Source organism: Microcebus murinus, chromosome 20, assembly GCF_040939455.1.
Source record: "Microcebus murinus isolate Inina chromosome 20, M.murinus_Inina_mat1.0, whole genome shotgun sequence".
Classification (NCBI taxonomy): domain Eukaryota; kingdom Metazoa; phylum Chordata; class Mammalia; order Primates; family Cheirogaleidae; genus Microcebus; species Microcebus murinus.
In genome coordinates, this window is record NC_134123.1 from 7,783,512 (window position 1) to 7,801,308 (window position 17,797).

Genomic DNA, 17,797 nt, shown 5'->3' on the forward strand with positions numbered 1-17,797 from the left:
TTTTTTTTTTAAGATTTGGTATATAACAAAAGACTTTGAATTGTTTAATTTACAAATAAAACAAAGCCATCCAAATCATGCCTCAGGTGGATTGCTTATTTGTAAGGACCCATCTGTGGTAGTTAACTATCTTTCTGCTACTTTCTGTCATAGGAAGATGGATTTCACCATGAAAAAGTCTTCCCTTGCAAGTAATACAGGGATTAAATAGTTGAAGGAATGTATTTTAAGAAAAATAATTTGGAGGGGAGGAGAACTAGATATTAGGATTTAACATTTGGAAGTAGTCACTAAACCTCTACTTGCTAATATCTTCTACAAGCATTTCGTTTCCATAGGCGTAATCCATTATTGCAATCCTTGAGAATCATGTAAGTCATCTTGAAAATAGGTTGTATGTCAATTAACAGCATCTTGAATTATTTAGAAATTAAAAAATTTTTTATTTGAAAAATAAACTTATAATTTTTCTTATAATGAATGTAATAAAAGTTATTTAATTATGAAACTTAGTTTCTTGCTGGCAAATTATTTAAACTACGAATAGTTGTCTGGTAGCATAATAAAAATGATTGATTATACACTGTACCATAGAATTTTCTTTTTTTAGGTAAGTAACCAAAAAGTAACATACTTTAAAATCTGTTTCCTTTTAATGACTTTCAATATTTGATGGCTTTTCATGGTAAATGTTCTCCAATTTGTGTAAAGCAAATACTCATTTACTGGAGTGGTTAAATCTCAAGAGACATATATCAGTGAAACTGTAGTAGGGAATAAAACCGTGTGAACTTGATTAAGTGAACTTTTCACTGTTACTGAAAATCAATGAGCTTATATTAATGAAGATTTTAAAGTATCATATGTCCTCAGTTATGAGAAATTCTTTTCTGAATTAACAAAATGAAGTCCCCTCATAGTTAAGGAATTAAATGTAGTTAGATGTCTGTCCCTTATACCATTCATACCAGTTTGATGAATTGTTATCATATACTTTTATACAATGATGATGGCTTTGTTGTTTTCATTTTATCAAACTAGTTAGCCTTTATTCTTTCATGTTAGACATATGAGTTTTTATGATATGTGGTTTATCATAAAGAGGTGTCTCATATTATTTCCTGTTGCCGCTGTAACAAATTCTCACAAATTTAGTGGCCTAAAACAACACAAATTTATTCTCTTATAGTTCTAGATATCAGAAGTCCAACATGAGTCTTACAGAGATAAAAGCAAGGTGTCAGCAGGGCTGGTTCATTCTGGAGGCTCCAGGGGAGAATCTGTTTCTTATCTCTTCCAGTTCCTAAGACTGCCTGCATTCCTTGGCTTGTGGCCACAGTACTCCAATCTCTGCTTCTGTCGTGTCATATCCTTTTCCTTTTCTAGAGTCAGACCTCCCTCTGCCTCCCTCTTGTAAGGACACTTGTAATTACATTTAGGGCCCACTTGAATAATACAAACTTATCTCCCTATTTCAAGATTCTTAATCATATCTGCAAAGTCCCTTTTGCCATATATGGCAACACTCACAAGGTTCCAGGGATTAGGACCAGATATCTTTGGGGGCCATTATTCAGCCTACCATACTCATCATTTCAAAAAAATAAAAAATTACTGTTTTTCAGTAGTTTCAAAATATTTAAGCTATAGTTTAGAGCAAGCCAAAAAAAAAAAAAAAGAATTTAAATTCATTCATTAAAGCATTTATTCCTGTCATTCCTATTTCATAAATATGCCATCAAAATACACATTTTAAACACTTGTAGATTTTTTTATTTTATTTTGTTTTTGTCTTTGAGACAAGGTCTCACTCTGTCACCCAGGCTCTGGAGTCCAGTGGCATCATCATAGCTCACTACAGCCTTGAACTCCTGTGCTGAAGCCATCCTCCTGCTTCAGCCTCCCAAGTAGCTGGGACAACAGGCTCTGTGCCACTACATCAGATTTTTCAAAAAATTTTTTATACAGATGGGTGTTGGGGTGGGGGATGCTTGCTTTGTTGCTCAGGCTGGTCTAGAACTCCCAGCCTCAAGCAGTCCTCTCGCCTTGGCCTCCCAAAATGCTGGGATTATAGGCGTGAACCACCATGCCCTGCCAACTCTTGTTTTATACAAGCATCTTAAAAGCTGACCTCAAAAGAATACTAGATGGAATGAATTAATGTACTTATTACTTTGTAAACAATGACATGAACAGAATCTGAAGTTCAGCAGGAGGCATTTAACATTTTAATTTTGTTCCTACTCATTTTTAGACTTTTTATAAAGTTTTAAACTACAGATATAGACAGAATATTTTAATGAAATACTGTGTACTCATCACCGAGCTTCAACATTTATGAGCTCATGCTAAACTTGTTTCATCACCTACCACTTATTTTTTGTATTGTTTTAAATCAAATTCCAGATATCATATCATCACATTTATACATTTCCATATGTATCATTAAAGATAGACTTTTAAAATATAATTCCTTGGTATTAATTATCTAGTGCTTAAACTGCCAGTTATCTTGAATGTCATAAACAGCTTGTTTGCTTTTAACAGTTTTATTACCTTTTTAATGTGGGATTTTCAGCATTTTAACATTTCATCAAGATGGTTTTGAATGAAGATTTTTATCTTTTGATTATATCCCAGGTAATTAGGCATTATCTTAAAGCCATTTACTAGTTATATTCTCTTTTGGAAGTCTTTTATGTGAGCGTATTCTTCCATTTATTTTTATAACATTGACATGTATTTTTCAGGCCCTTTTCTTAATGTGTTATGTATCTTCACTGCTTCTTTCATTTTTATAAAGCACTTTGAAGATATTTCTTTGATGTGGCTTATCTATTTTTCAGTGACTTAAGTTGTAAATAATGCTTAAGGGTAATATCTAAAATTTCTTCTAAATGAAAGATTAAATTTAATATAATTTCTATAATATTTAAAGAAAATAATCACATTGTCGTCTTTATTTTCCTCTGTATTTTCTTAAATTTTGATTATGCAGTATTTGTGTTATAAAGCAAAGAATTTTTAAAATAAAGACAGAAAATGGTTCATTTTTCTTTATTTCCCACATACTGTGTTGCATTTTCTTTAGGAGATATATCTGTCTGAAAGTGTGATAAAAATAAAGTAGGAATATACCAGAAAATGAACTGTTTAGTGCAGGCAGGTTTTGAAATTCTTATTCTAACCTAATTTCTTAACGTTCATGTAGTATTTTTAGAAAGCGTATCTCTGTCTTCTGTAGCTTCCTCACCAAAAAGATTTGATCCTTGCTTACCAAATGTTTGAGTTAACTAACATTAATAATTTATTTAACTCTGTACCTAAACTCCAGTCTGTGTTGGCATTAAGCCTTTGCCTTAAGCAGCTGCTGTGCTGTGTTTCAGACCACTGGATTTGAAACAACCTTTGAATATATGTGTATGCAGAATTCAAATTCTATCTACAGTAAATGTGAGGAGGTAATGTTTTAAGTATACTTTGATAGATTTTTCCTCTAAGCTTCAAAACATTTTGAAAAACTGCCATTATGTATTTCAGGCAAGTTTTGTGGCATCTGGAAACCGGACAGATATTTCTTTAGATGATCCCAACTTCTGGCAAAAATGGGCTAAAAAGGCAGAAATAGATATAGATGCCATCAGTGGCAGAGTAAGTATTCTTTCCCTCTAAAAGTTTTTTCTTTTGGGATACTTTGCAATATTATTATAATATTTTAAGGTAACTATGCAGTTACTGAAATAAATTTCCACATACATACGTTGAAGTAAAATGAACCAAGTCACACACATACTACTTCAGTTTAATACTTCTGATATCTGTCATGATGGGTTGTAATATAGGGAAAGTTTAACTTTGGGGTATAATTGACATTCTTAAAGTTATGTTTTTAAAATTTTTTTAATGTCTTCAAATTGTAGGTATGTTTATTTTGCTTTATAATATTTTTATCTTTTTGGTGTCAGAACCCATCAGTGATGATCTAGTAAAATATAAAAGAGAATAAAAGCAGTCAAGAAAATGGCCTTTTAAAACTATTTCTTTTATGACTTCCCTCAGAGCTAAGAAAGAAAGAGTCCAAAACTAAAATAGAATTCATGGAACTGATGATAATAGCATTTTTACTTTGTAAGACACCTGTTTACTTACTGAGACACCTATCTAATAATAGTATAGGAATGACTATTTGCGAACCTTACCTATTATCACAGTAACAGCTAGATGATTAAAGGAATTTTGTATTAAGCATTGATACATAGGATCTCTTTTGATAGCCTTTTAAAATTGGGAATAACTCTACTGTCATCATAATTATCATTGTTTAATGTATATTAGAAATATGTAATTATGTGTGCAACAAATAAATTTGAAAAGATAACTACAGAATTATTTGCATATAATATATTCATATACCCAAAAAAGCAATAGACTCTCCAAAACATTATGAAAATTCATAAATGAGCTTAGTGAATTAACTGGATAGAAGATATATTGCCATTTAGCCTTCCTAAAGATCAGTACTAACAGAAGTATAAAAATACAATGCAAGAGATCTACTTCACAGTAGAAAAAAGAATATAGAACACCTAGGAATATACCTAAAGAAAGATGTATATGATTTCAGTAAAGTGAAATTTAGTCGGGAAATTAATCAGTTGGAAATAGTTAAAACGTTTTAAGTATTAGTTTGTAAACATAGAAATTTTAATTTATAGATGTGATGCAACCCAAATCAAAATGTTAAGCAATTTTTTTCCATGTAACTAGACAAAATAAAATTAAAATTTCATTTGGAGAATATTTAATACATGTTTAGGAATCTGTTCTACTACAGTATGCGTACATGTACAATGATAATGTAGTACAGTGATGCTCACTGCAGCATTTTTTATTATCGCAAAAATTTAGGAACTAAATTTCCTATCGGAGAGCAATGGTACATTTATACTGTATAATGCAATACTTTAAAAAATAATCATGGTCATCGTTATGTAGGATATACCATGTACTAATATAGAGCTCCAAGACAGAGATGCAAAATAATACTTACAATGTGATCTCTATGATTTTTCAATAATACATATTAGTAATTACATTCTTGTTGGTAAGACAGCAGTAAACAGATATATAAGATAATTTTAAAGAGTGAAGAAAATAGTAAGATGGTAGAGAATGCTGGACAAGTAGAAATAGCATTAGGTAAAGTGAACAAAGGAGATCACGCTGAGGGGACATTTGTACTGAGAACTTGATTGATGAGAAAGAGCCAACACAACGTAAAGATGTTAGTAAAAGCTTTTGAGGCAGAGGGAATGGCAATGACCCTTTGATGTAAATAAGCTTAGTATATTCCAAAATCAGAAAGACATTGTGGCAGAATGTTGAGTTAGTGAGTGTGGTGTTACATGAAGTCAGAGACCAAAGACATGGGTCAAATCAACAGGATTTTATAAATAAACATACTATATAAAAGCACATAGTCATTTAATACGTATGTAATAACATTTTTAATTTATACTTTAGTAGAAAAATAATTTTCTAAAAATGAACTACAATAAAGACTAGCATTACTATATGTTATAGTGTCAATATATTATAGAGCAATAGTAATTTAAATAATATAGTACTAACAGAAAGATATAAAGAATAGGATAAGAACAGAAAGACCAAATTGGCTGGGCATGTGGATCGTAATCCAAACACTCTGGGTGGCCAAGGTGGTAGCATTGCTTGAGCTCAGGAGTTTGAGACTAACCTGAGCAAGAGCCAGACCCTGTCTCTACTAAAAAGAGAAAAATTAGCCCACCATCATGGTGTGCACCTGTAGTCCCAGCTACTCAGAAGGCTGAGACAGGAGGATCATTTGAGCCCAGGAGTTTGAGGTTGTTATAAGCTAAGCTGTTGCTCAGGGCAACAGAGTGAGACTCTGTCTCAAAAAATAAAAACAAAAAAACACCAAATTATAAGATTTTAATATAGAAATAGTATAAAGAAAGAAGGATTGCTTAATAAATGGTGATTAGGATATTGGGTTAGCGTTGGAGGGAATATTATAATACTATGCTCTATACCATGTAAACTCTAATTTGTGATTAAAGGTTTTATAATACTTTTTAATCAAAACATGAAAAATAGAAGAAACTAGATTTCAAATATTTGGTGGGAAAATATTCTAAATTAGAAATCACATAGGAAATGATTGGCATGTTCAACTATGTAGGACAGAATTATGTAATGGAAAAATGAAAGCACAGTCAAACTGCTGACACTAGCAGATATGTGTGTGAAAGTTAATGATTTTATTTTGTAAAAGCTAATATAAATTGATTGGAAATTTATCAAAATCTCAAGATTATGGGCAAAAGGCATTTGAAACTTTACTCAGGAAAAAAATACTATTTTTAAAAGAAACTGGGAAGAGGAAAAAAAGGGAAAAGGGACAACTCTTCCTTATAGAAGGATTTCATTTAATAAATGTAGAAGGAGTGAGGGAAATAGAAAGTCACAATCCACCATGGTAATAATTGTAACAGACAAGATCTATCACTGAATTCTAAGATTAGTGGGTGAAAGTTTAAGGAGAAACAGAATATGTATTCTCAAAGTATATCTTCCAAAATATTTATTAGTTACAAAAGGAAAACTACTAACTTTATAGTAGAAGAACCAGTAATAAGACATGTTAACATCATATGCCCCCTTAAATACAATGCACTATGTATATGTTATGGTGTACCAGAACCCTCATGGTCTGGTCCCTGCTTTCTCCTCTACCGTTAAATTTTCAAGAATTCTTTCTAATTCTTTCTTCACAAGTTTTGTGAAGTTTTCTCTGACTTCCTTTGTACCCATCTTATATCATAAAATATTTCATTTTGAATAACATTTATTTACACATTTGTCTGACCCTCAAGACTATGGATTGATTCCTTATGAGCAGAAACTGTCTTACTCACCTTTATATCCACAACCCATGCATAACATAGTGCCTAACTTAGAGAAGTTTCTCAGTAAAGGTAAAAAGTGTGTCAACTTAAGTTGTTTTGAATGAATTAAACTGAAATGAACATATGTTAATAGATTGATTGCCTTGCTTTTTGTATGTTAATATAACTCTTTTGGAAAACATTGTAAAATATTTATAACTTTTCACCAATATTTCCATTCCTAGGTATTCCCTTCTTTTGGATTTATCTTTAGGATAAACTTAGGTCACAAAGATTTACTTTAGCATTATTTATTTTAAAAATTGAAAACAGTCTAAACTAAATTATGAATTAAGTAAAGAAAATAATGAAGCATAAATTCAGCTTAAAATATATTTTATGATTATTATAGCACAATAACATCTATATTAGTAATAATGTAAAATACTAAATTCTTTTTATCCTGTGGCTATAATGTCATAAAATTATACATATTTGGTAGTAAGAATTTTAAAGGAATATAAGAAATCTTAAGTTGGTTTGGTAGGTTGGTGAAATTGTTAGTAATTTCTTTTTTTCTGGCTTTCTGTAATTGTTTGCACAATTTGAAAGGCGAGAATGTAGAACATTGTTACAAGCAAAATCATAAAAGAACATTTAAGTAATAGCTGTTAAATTTTATAGAACAGCTTGGTTATTGACACTCCAAGAATTAGGAAGCAAACAAGACCCTTTAGTGCCACGAAAGATGAATTGGCTGAGTTATCTGAAGCTGAAAGTGAAGGAGATGAAAAGCCCAAACTCCGGAGACCCTGTGACCGTTCCAATGGCTATGGAAGAACTGAGTGCTTTAGAGTTGAGAAAAACCTCCTAGTTTATGGGTAAATATTATTTCTGATGTTTACTGTAAGTAGTTTGATATATAAAATTGCAGAGAATATATATGGTTTTCACATATTTTTTTTATCTTGCTAGCATCAGTAAAATGTATCTTTACCCTGAATTTCTGTGTTTAATATATATATTTAATAGCAGAATTTTAAGATAGCCTTAAGTGTTTAAATTCTAAATGTATCACTAAAGTCAAACTCCTTGTTCTCAAATTTGCATATTCAGTAATACCAGTTGGATGTTAGTATGCTATCCATTATTGAATAAAATATACTAGATATTACTCTACCATGCCTCTGCATTTTACACATGGGGGAAATAACTTCATTAGCAAATTCTATTAATAACAAAATTTTTTTGTAGTTTTTCATCTCTTTTATCCATGAGTTATATTCTTTTCTCTACAGCTTAACTCAGTGTAAACAATACTTTGTTTAACCAGGTGGGGCCGATGGAGAGAGATTCTATCTCATGGCCGTTTTAAAAGGCAGCTAAATGAGCATGACGTAGAAATAATTTGCCGAGCCCTCTTAGCATATTGCCTTATTCACTACCGAGGAGATGAGAAAATTAAAGGTTTCATATGGGATCTCATTACTCCAACTGAAGATGGGCAGACACGAGAGCTACAAAATCATCTAGGTAAGAACATTATTTTGTTCTTATATATATTTTTAATTATATAAGTAATACTTAACATATTTTTCTATGAAATACTAAGTATTACAGATAATATTAAAGAACCTTAACCTTGGCCGGGCGCTGTGGCTCACGCCTGTAATCCTAGCTCTTGGGAGGCCGAGGCAGGCGGATTGCTCAAGGTCAGGAGTTCAAAACCAGCCTGAGCAAGAGCGAGACCCCGTCTCTACTATAAATAGAAAGAAATTAATTGGCCAACTGATATATATATAAAAAAAAAAAAAAAAAAACTAGCCGGGCATGGTGGCGCATGCCTGTAGTCCCAGCTACTCGGGAGGCTGAGGCAGAAGGATCACTCGAGCCCAGGAGTTTGAGGTTGCTGTGAGCTAGGCTGACGCCACGGCACTCACTCTAGCCTGGACAACAAAGTGAGACTCTGTCTCAAAAAAAAAAAAAAAAAAAAAAAAAGAACCTTAACCTTCACCCCCAATTCAAGTTCCAGCTTCAGAAAATGCCAATGTTATCAGTTTGGTAGGTTTTCAGTTGGGAAGTCATTGACCCAACAGTGTGTCTTAGAGGCCTTTCTTTTTTTCTTCGTGACAGAGTCTCACTTTGTTGCCTGGGCTAGAGTGCTGTGGAGTCAGCCTAGCTCACAGCAACCTCAAACACCTGGGCTCAAGCGATCCTCCTGCCTCAGCCTCCCGAATAGCTGGGACTACAGGCATGTGCCACCATGCCCAGCTAATTTTTTTCTATATATTTTTAGTTGGCCAATTAATTTCTTTCTATTTATAGTAGAGACAGGGTCTTACTGTTGCTCAGGCTGGTTTCGAACTCCTGACCTTGAGCAATCCGCCCGCCTCGGCCTCCCAGAGTGCTAGGATTACAGGCGTGAGCCACCTCACCTGGCCTTAGAGGCCTTTCTGTCTGTGTTCCTAGAAATCGATGTCATTTTTTAAGTTCTGCTTAGTATTCCTTGGTATGGATATTCCATGCTTTATTTAGCATCTGCTTTAAATATGGGCATTTAGGTTGTTTACAATTTTAGACAATTAATTGAATTTCAGTGAAGATCCATGTACATTCCTCTTTGTGCATATGAATGCATGTTTCACTAAAGTAGATACAAAAAAAATAAAATTACTAAAGTATAGCTTATATACATCTTTAATACCTAAGATGTGATTTTTGGATCAACAACATTAGCATCTCCGGGGAGCTTCTTAGAAATGCAGAATCTTAGGCCTTAGACTTACTGAATCGGAATCTGCATTTTAACAGATTCTTGGTAATTAGAATGCATATTAAAGTTCAAGAAACATCGGTATATATTTTACATCTTCATACTTACTTTGCTGTCCAAAGTGGCTATACCAGTTTACAATCCTATGCAAGTACTATTTTCTCCATAGCTTTGCTAAAGGAACATTCTTTTCTGTGTAAAATCATTCTTTTTTTTTTTTGAAACAGGGTCTCACTATATTGTCCAGGCTAGAGTACAGTGGTGCAATCATAGCTCACTGTAGCCTCATACTCCTAGGGTCAAGTAATCCTCCTGCCTCAGCCTCACAAGTAGCTGAGACTATAGGTGCTTGCCACTACACCTTTTCTTTTTCTTTTTTTTTTTTTTTTTTGGTAGAGACAGGGTCTTGCTATGTTGCTCAGGCTTGTCTTGAACTCCTGGCCTCAAGTGATCCTGTGGCCTCAGCCTCTAAAAGTGCTAGGATTATAGGCACAAGCCACCGAAAAATTCTTTCATAGGATAAAAAATAGAATTTTCTGTAAAAGTATAAAGAGATGACTGTGCCCTTAATTTGTTACAATTTTGTTCTGTTTAATCAAAAAGTATTTTGAGGCCAGGCGTGGTGGCTCATGCCTGTAATCCTAGCACTCTGGGAGGCTGAGGCGGGTGGATCACTCAAAATCAGGAGTTCAAAACCAGCCTGAGCAAGAGCAAGACCCCATCTCTACTAAAAAAAATAGAAAGAAATTAATTGGCCAACTAAAAATATATAGAAAAAATTAGCGGGGCATGTTGGTGCATGTCCTGTAGTCCCAGCTACTCGGGAGGCTGAGGCAGCAGGATTGCTTGAGCCCAGGAGTTTGAGGTTGCTGTGAGCTAGGCTGACGTCATGGCACTCTAACCTGGGCAACAAAGCGAGACTCTGTCTCCAAAAAAAAAATTTTTTTTGAATGCCTGCTATGTGCTTCTTGTACAATGTACTGGAACAATAAGAAGAAACAAGATAGGTAAGATCCCTGAGCTCATAAACCTTACATTCTAGCCAAGAGGACATAGTAAGAATGTAGATTAATTAATTACAGATTGTGGTAATTACTGTGACGTAAATAAACTACTGAGGTGGATGGAGAACAACAAAAAGTACCTATTTTATAGGATGGTCAATGTAGGCTTATCTTACTAGGAGAAAATGAACTTAGTATGAAGAGCTGACTTCTGGTTAAAGATAGAACAATCACACAAATATAATTTACTGTTCCTTAAAACATCACTTATAAAGAGGAAAAAAGTAAGACATTAAGCTTATAAACTCTACAAAATAAATTATGAGGGTGGCAGTCAATGGAGAGGGTATGTAAAAAACAGTGGTTCTCAATCCCAACCCTGATCCCACTCCACTGCAAACTGTCACAACTTTGGGCACATTACCAGTATCTAGTGGGTAGAATCCAAGAGTTGCAGGGTGCAGGCTTTATTTTGATCCTGATTGAAACAAACAACCCATGGGAAACTGTTTATTATCTTTATTAGATAACTGAAATTTTGCATACTGAATATTAAGGAGATATCATTGCATTCCTTAGCGCTGATAATGGTATTGTCCTTTTTTTTCCCCACTGAGGCCATATCTTTTAGGTAGCACTAAAAGATAATTCAGATATTTATGAATGAAATGACTAATATCTTAGGTTTACATCAAAATAATATGAAAGGTTAGGGGGTAAACAGAGTTAGCCATGAGTTGATAATTACTGAAGGTGGATGATGGGACATGGGGATCCATCTTACTATTCCATCTACTTTTTTTTTTTTTTTTTTTTGAGACAGAGTCTCACTTTGTTGCCCAGGCTAGAGTGAGTGCCGTGGCGTCAGCCTGGCTCACAGCAACCTCAATCTCCGGGGCTCAGCGATCCTACTGCCTCAGCCTCCCGAGTAGCTGGGACTACAGGCATGCGCCACCATGCCCGGCTAATTTTTTGTATATATATTTTTAGTTGGCCAATTAATTTATTTCTATTTTTGGTAGAGACGGGGTCTCGCTCAGGCTGGTTTCGAACTCCTGACCTTGAGCAATCCGCCCGCCTTGGCCTCCCAAAGTGCTAGGATTACAGGCGTGAGCCACCGCTCCCGGCCTTACTATTCCATCTACTTTTTTATGTGCTTATGTTCCATAATTTTTAAAAAGGAATAAACTCTGAAAAACAGGGAGAATGGGAGAGGAAATTGCAACAAAAGTTTGGAAGCTAGAAGCAAATATTAGTGATAGCTGTTAATTAACTTGAGACAGCTGGATCTTAGGTCAGCAGTGGGAAAAGGCAAAAACCAAACTGGTCTTTACAAATTTTCCCAAAGTCTTGGGAATTTGTGACATCAGGAACCTCTGGAAGTGGGTGTGAAAGGATAGGGCATTAAGTCAAAGCTATTTAATATACCCTCAATATATCCTCATCAACTCCTGTTCTGTGGAGAACAAAATAGAGGAACTCTGAGTTGCATTGGTAGTTGAGATGTGGAGCTACTAGATGGGGATTAAATGAATGAATACATACATACTGGCTGATAAGATAATAAAGGAAAAAACTAAAAAGTTGACTTTGGTGAATCTGACCAGCTCCAAACCTAAAGATAATGAGGGGCAGAGAGAACCCCAGTCAATTACCTTTCAGTGAGCCCATAGTCATTAAGCTTCACTCAGACTACCTATCACCTTTTTAATCTGTTTTACTTAAATATGAGCAAACACAGCCAAGGATTATCAGACATTCTAGGCAAGTCTCGAACTTGAAAGGGACTAAAAACAAACCATTAAAATGAAGTTGGAGAAAACAAGGATTACAAAAGAGAAAAAGAACTTTTTGAACTATCATTAATATTTTCAAAGATACTTCACATATAATATGACTTTTAAAGAAGAGTAAGATACTGTAAAAACATTGAATGTACAAACAAACCTATAAATTATAAATGAACATGTAAGAGAAATGAAAGAGTAAAGAGGATTAATTGATGAATATGAGAAAATTTTGTTAGGAAGATTAGAAATACAGAAAATAGATTTTATTAGGAAAACGTATGTATATTTTAAAGTATACACTGTTTAGTTTCCAAGCCAGCAAGGGTGGAAAAAACTGGAATGCAGAACTATTTACCATTCCAGTAAAATACTGGAAGAAGAAGGGTATGGTAGAAAACAATAAAATGGTAAAAAAAAATAAATAGGAATATATGTAAGCAAACTATGTTTATCTTCACCTGTTAAAAGATAAGAATTGTTAGATGGGGAAAAAATCAGCATTTTTATACTTCAAACACATATTAAACACCGAATAAGAATCCTAAAAGTAGAGATTTAGCAAAAACAATACCATGCAAATGCTAAACCAGTAAAACTGTTATAGTAATATTGACATAGAACAAAGGAATTTAAGGGAGAATGCATTAATCGGTATAAAAAAAGAGATACCTAATAATCAAAAGAAACAATCAATAAAAGAAAATATAATAAGTATTAAAAAAACCCTGTCAAAATTATAAGAAGAAATGGACAAATCCACATAGTGCTTCTATTTATCATTGCAATGGAGTACCTACCTGGTATAATATTGCGAATAAAAGATAAATGAGATATAAGAATTGGAAAGAGGAGTCAAACCTCATTGTTAGTAATTGTGAAAAAATACAAGTAAAGCATCTCAAACATCAAGGAAGATTAATGAATACGAAGCGTGTAGCCATAGAATAAATTATTACACAGCAACTAAAAAGGATGGATGAAGTAGAGCCTGTGAATCAGTATGAATAAATCTCAAAAAAATATTGAGAGTGATAAATTGCAGGATTACATGCATAATGTAATGTCTGAAAACCTAAATCCTAGGTATTTTCCAACATATGTAGCAATAGTATAAATATGCATGGACTGAAAAAACAAATTTAGGGTAGTGGTGATCTCTGGGAAGGAATAAGTAAACTGGATGTGAGAGAACTACATGGGGACTTCCAACTATTATTTCCTGTAATAAAAGACTGAGCAAATATGGAATATGTGAACATGAAGAGTAGCGGTACTTCTTTGTATTTTTAAAATATTTCACAACAAAAATCTCAGAGAAATAAAATAAAATGAATTCAGCTATCTTGGACAGGAACCCCCAATGGCTAACCTAATTCATATTACTAGTAAAATTAATTTTAAAAAGCAAGAGACCAAAACCATTTTTTTGGTCTCTAGGAAGTAGAGAGATAGGTTTGATCTTTTGGGTTTTTGTTTTTTGTGTGTTTTTTTTTTTTTTTGAGACAGAGTCTCACTCTCTTGCCCAGACTAGAGTGAGTGCCGTGGCATCAGCCTAGCTCACAGCAACCTCAAATTCCTGGGCTCAAGCAATCCTGCTGCCTCAGCCTCCCGAGTAGCTGGGACTACAGGCATGCGCCACCATGCCTGGCTAATTTTTTCTATATATATTAGTTGGCCAATTAATTTCTTTGTATTTATAGTAGAGACAGAGTCTCGCTGTTGTTCAGGGTGGTTTCTTGCTCAGGCTGCTCCTGACCTGGAGCAATCCATTGCCTTGGCCTCCCAGAGTGCTAGTATTATAGGCGTGAGCCACCGTGCCCGGCCTGATCTTTTGGTTTTAACATTTTGAAAAAATATATAATCTGTTTTGAAACAAAAAAGAAATCAGAACTATTTCTCTAATTTGAGATACACAATTATTAGATATTTGCAGGAAATTGTTTTAATATGTGTAATACCATCATCTTGACTTGTGATTGGGTAAGTATTGTTATTAATAATATCTTAAAATATTTTAAAGATCTCTGTATAACCTGAACAGACCTCACAAGTCTCCAGCAAAGAAAGATTTCTTTCATTGAAAAAAATCTTTTCAAATTGCGTATCCTTATACAAATTGTTCCTGACTTCACATGTCCTCATTTTAACAGGTCTGTCTGCTCCTGTACCTCGGGGTCGGAAAGGGAAGAAAGTAAAGACTCAAACGAGCTCATTTGATATACAGAAAGCAGAATGGCTTCGAAAATATAATCCTGAGCAGCTACTTCAAGATGAAGGCTACAAAAAACATATAAAACACCACTGTAATAAGTAGGTAGTAGGATATTTTGGACACAACTCTTTAAATATTTGTCTTTCTGAATTTATTAACAGTCTTAAAGCATACTGATTTTGAGTACAGAGACAGTATGGTCTAGGTCCAATCCTAATGTTAATCTTATAAAGTATCCTTCAGCAAACATGGTACCCCTTTGCTCACTGTTTTTACCTAGAGATAGTAAAACTGGCTTCCAAGTGGATCTCATTATATTGTACTTTAATATGAAATCATAATGATTGTGAAGATTTTGGAGAAACCTTTTTTATATATGGTAATGGTAAGATTCATTTAATCAAGTAATTATTATTTCATTATGAAAAATCTGTATATAATTTCCTTCCTAATTTTATCCTCATGGATGAATTTTTTTTTAATGATTAATATCTTTGCACCTTTTTTATTTTCCCTTGTTTTTAGGGTTTTGCTTCGTGTAAGAATGCTGTATTATCTAAAGCAAGAAGTCATTGGAAATGAGTGTCAGAAAGTATTTGATGGAGTTGATGCAAGGTAAACTAAATTTATTAATTTATTTCTTTATTTATTTATTATTCTTTTCTCTAGAGACAGGGTCTTGCTGTGTTCCCCAGGCTCGCCTCAAAATCCTGGGCTCAAGCAATCCTCCTTTCTCTGCCTCTGAAATAGCTGGGACTACAGGTGCACACGACTCCACCAGGCTTAAAGAATACATTTATTTTTCAGTAACATGATGAGGCACAAATTATATAACCAGAATATTATATTATTATTAGGTGGCTCCTTATTCAGTGAAATTTGCAACAAGGAAAATCCATCAAACTTGAGAATTAACTCTTTCCAATTTGTTGCCTTATATTACTTTCATCTTTGGCCTGTCACTAAAAGTCATAACAACAACAACAGTAGTAGTAGTAGCAATATTAAGAATGACATCTAACCTATATGCCATTAAAGCAGACACAATTTTTTTTTTTTTTTGAGACAGAGTCTTACTCTGTTGCCGAGCTGGAGTGAGTGCCATGGCGTCAGCCTAACTCACAGCAACCTCAAACTCCTGGGTTCAAGCAATCCTTCTGCCTCAGCCTCCCGAGTAGCTGGTACTACAGGCATGTGCCACCATGCCCAGCTAATTTTTTTCTATATATTTTTAGTTGTCTAGCTAATTTCTTTCTATATTTTTAGTAGAGACGGGTTCTCGCTCTTGCTCAGGCTGGTCTCGAACTCCTGAGCTCAAAGGATCCACCCGCCTCGGACTCCTAGAGTGCTAGGATTATAGGTGTGAACCACCACGCCCGGCTTAGCAGACACAAATTTAATAACCGATTCATTCCTCTCTACAGAAACATTTTTTGATCACTCACTAGGCACCAGGCACTGTGAAGCACTAGGAATACAAATACAAAACAACCTTTATTCTTAAGGAGTTTGTGGTCTCAGGAGGAAGTAGACAGACAAAACTGTACTGTGATGTAATAAGTGCCTTGGTGTATGTATAGGTTACCAGGGAGGTGCCACTAGGAATTTTCTATTTCTGATCTCATCTTGCCTCTTAATACTACAACATAATCTTTCCCAATTTTCTTCTCCATTCTCTGTACACCTGAAACCCACTACTCAACCCCCCATTCTCAGCAACTGATAATCCCTCCCTGTAAGCAAGCCATCAAGCAGAAATGCCTTCAGCTTCCTGCCAACAGTCTAAAACTTAACTTTTCTGTGCTCATTCCTTTCCTCTTCTTTCTTATTACAGTGGAAGAAGTTTTTGTTGACTGACTTCTCTATCCATATAGGAACCATTCCACACCCTGGTCTCTCAGTTCCTTGCCCTTCATCTGTAGTCATCTTTCTTCTCTCCCCCCCATAGCCACATACTCACCTGGTCGTACACTTGATCTTGCCATCACCATTAACAGCCCTGCTTCTCAAGTCTGAATTTTGATCCCTACCTCTTACCTTCCAACTCACTTGAGTACTTCTCAAAATTCTCTAACCTCCTCATGATGTCCCCACATCCCTCTAGCCACCACCACTTCCATGCCCTCCTTTTTTCATTAACCCAGATTCTGTAGTGCAGCACTCTACTTATTAAGTAAAATCCTTAACTCCCTCTGCCTGCCTTTCCTTCCGTTCTGTGTCTGTCACAACCCCATCTCAGGTTAAACCCAGATATCCATTCACTTCTTGCCTGTGCCTAAGCAAGTGAACATTTGTGCAGAAAATCAAGCTTTGCTGAATGGGCTCAGTTCAAATTTATGAGCATAGATCTTAAATGAGAGTAAGCATAGACTGTTCAACTACTGTGGCTAGTAAACCTCTCTCCTCACACCAGCTTTCTACCCTGTCACCACCAGCCTCCAATAGTGACCTTGCTACATATTTCATGGAAAAAAATAGACACAATCAGACAAGCTGCCTTCAGTTCTACTTGCATATATGTCCACCTAGTCCTTTCTTCAGGATGTAATAGAAATGTCTGTCCTCCTAAGGGAAATCTTATGCCTTGGAACTTGTCTCTTCTTACCTTTTAAGGGCTTTTAGAGTAATCTCCTTCCTTTCTTGGATCATTCTTCTGACCGACAGACGGACATACCTGCCTTAATATCATTCACTTAACAAAGAAAGGAAAAGAAACTCCCTTAATATATCTCCTCTGCCAAATCCCTAGTCGAAGCCACCATAATCTCATGATCAGACTTTTGCAGTGGCCTCCTAATTGAGTCTATTTGCCTCCGCTTCTGCCTCTCTGCAGCCTGTCCCTTATGCAGCAGCCAGCATAATCTTTCTAAAATAAAAATCAGGTTATGGTATTCCTCTCCTTAAAACTCTCCAGATGCTTCTCATTTCTCTTGGCATAAAATCCAAATTCCCTATGGCCTACAAGGCCCTACGTAAGTCTGTGACATCTTCTCACACTCTGTCCCTCACCTGCCATGCCCTGCCACACTGGTATTTTTATTTCTCCAACATGTCAAGCTCATTCTATGCTATTCCTCCTGGTCCAAATATTC

At 34.8% G+C, this 17,797-nt stretch overlaps 1 protein-coding gene across 21 annotated transcripts in view; it reads left to right on the plus strand.

Moving 5' to 3' along the window:
- The window catches only part of CHD9 (chromodomain helicase DNA binding protein 9), a 231,291-nt gene that overhangs the window by 168,409 nt on the left and 45,085 nt on the right, over positions 1-17,797 (plus strand). For 12 of the 21 annotated variants that reach the window (XM_020282652.2, XM_020282655.2, XM_020282653.2 and 9 more), the window contains 6 exons: positions 3,387-3,461; positions 3,541-3,651; positions 7,611-7,807; positions 8,260-8,459; positions 14,644-14,803; positions 15,231-15,320. In XM_020282652.2, the coding sequence (XP_020138241.2) occupies positions 3,387-3,461; positions 3,541-3,651; positions 7,611-7,807; positions 8,260-8,459; positions 14,644-14,803; positions 15,231-15,320 (833 nt within the window). The remainder of the gene's footprint in view (positions 1-3,386; positions 3,462-3,540; positions 3,652-7,610; positions 7,808-8,259; positions 8,460-14,643; positions 14,804-15,230; positions 15,321-17,797) is intronic. The other 9 variants (XM_012772629.3, XM_075995631.1, XM_075995630.1 and 6 more) reach the window with 1 other exon arrangement.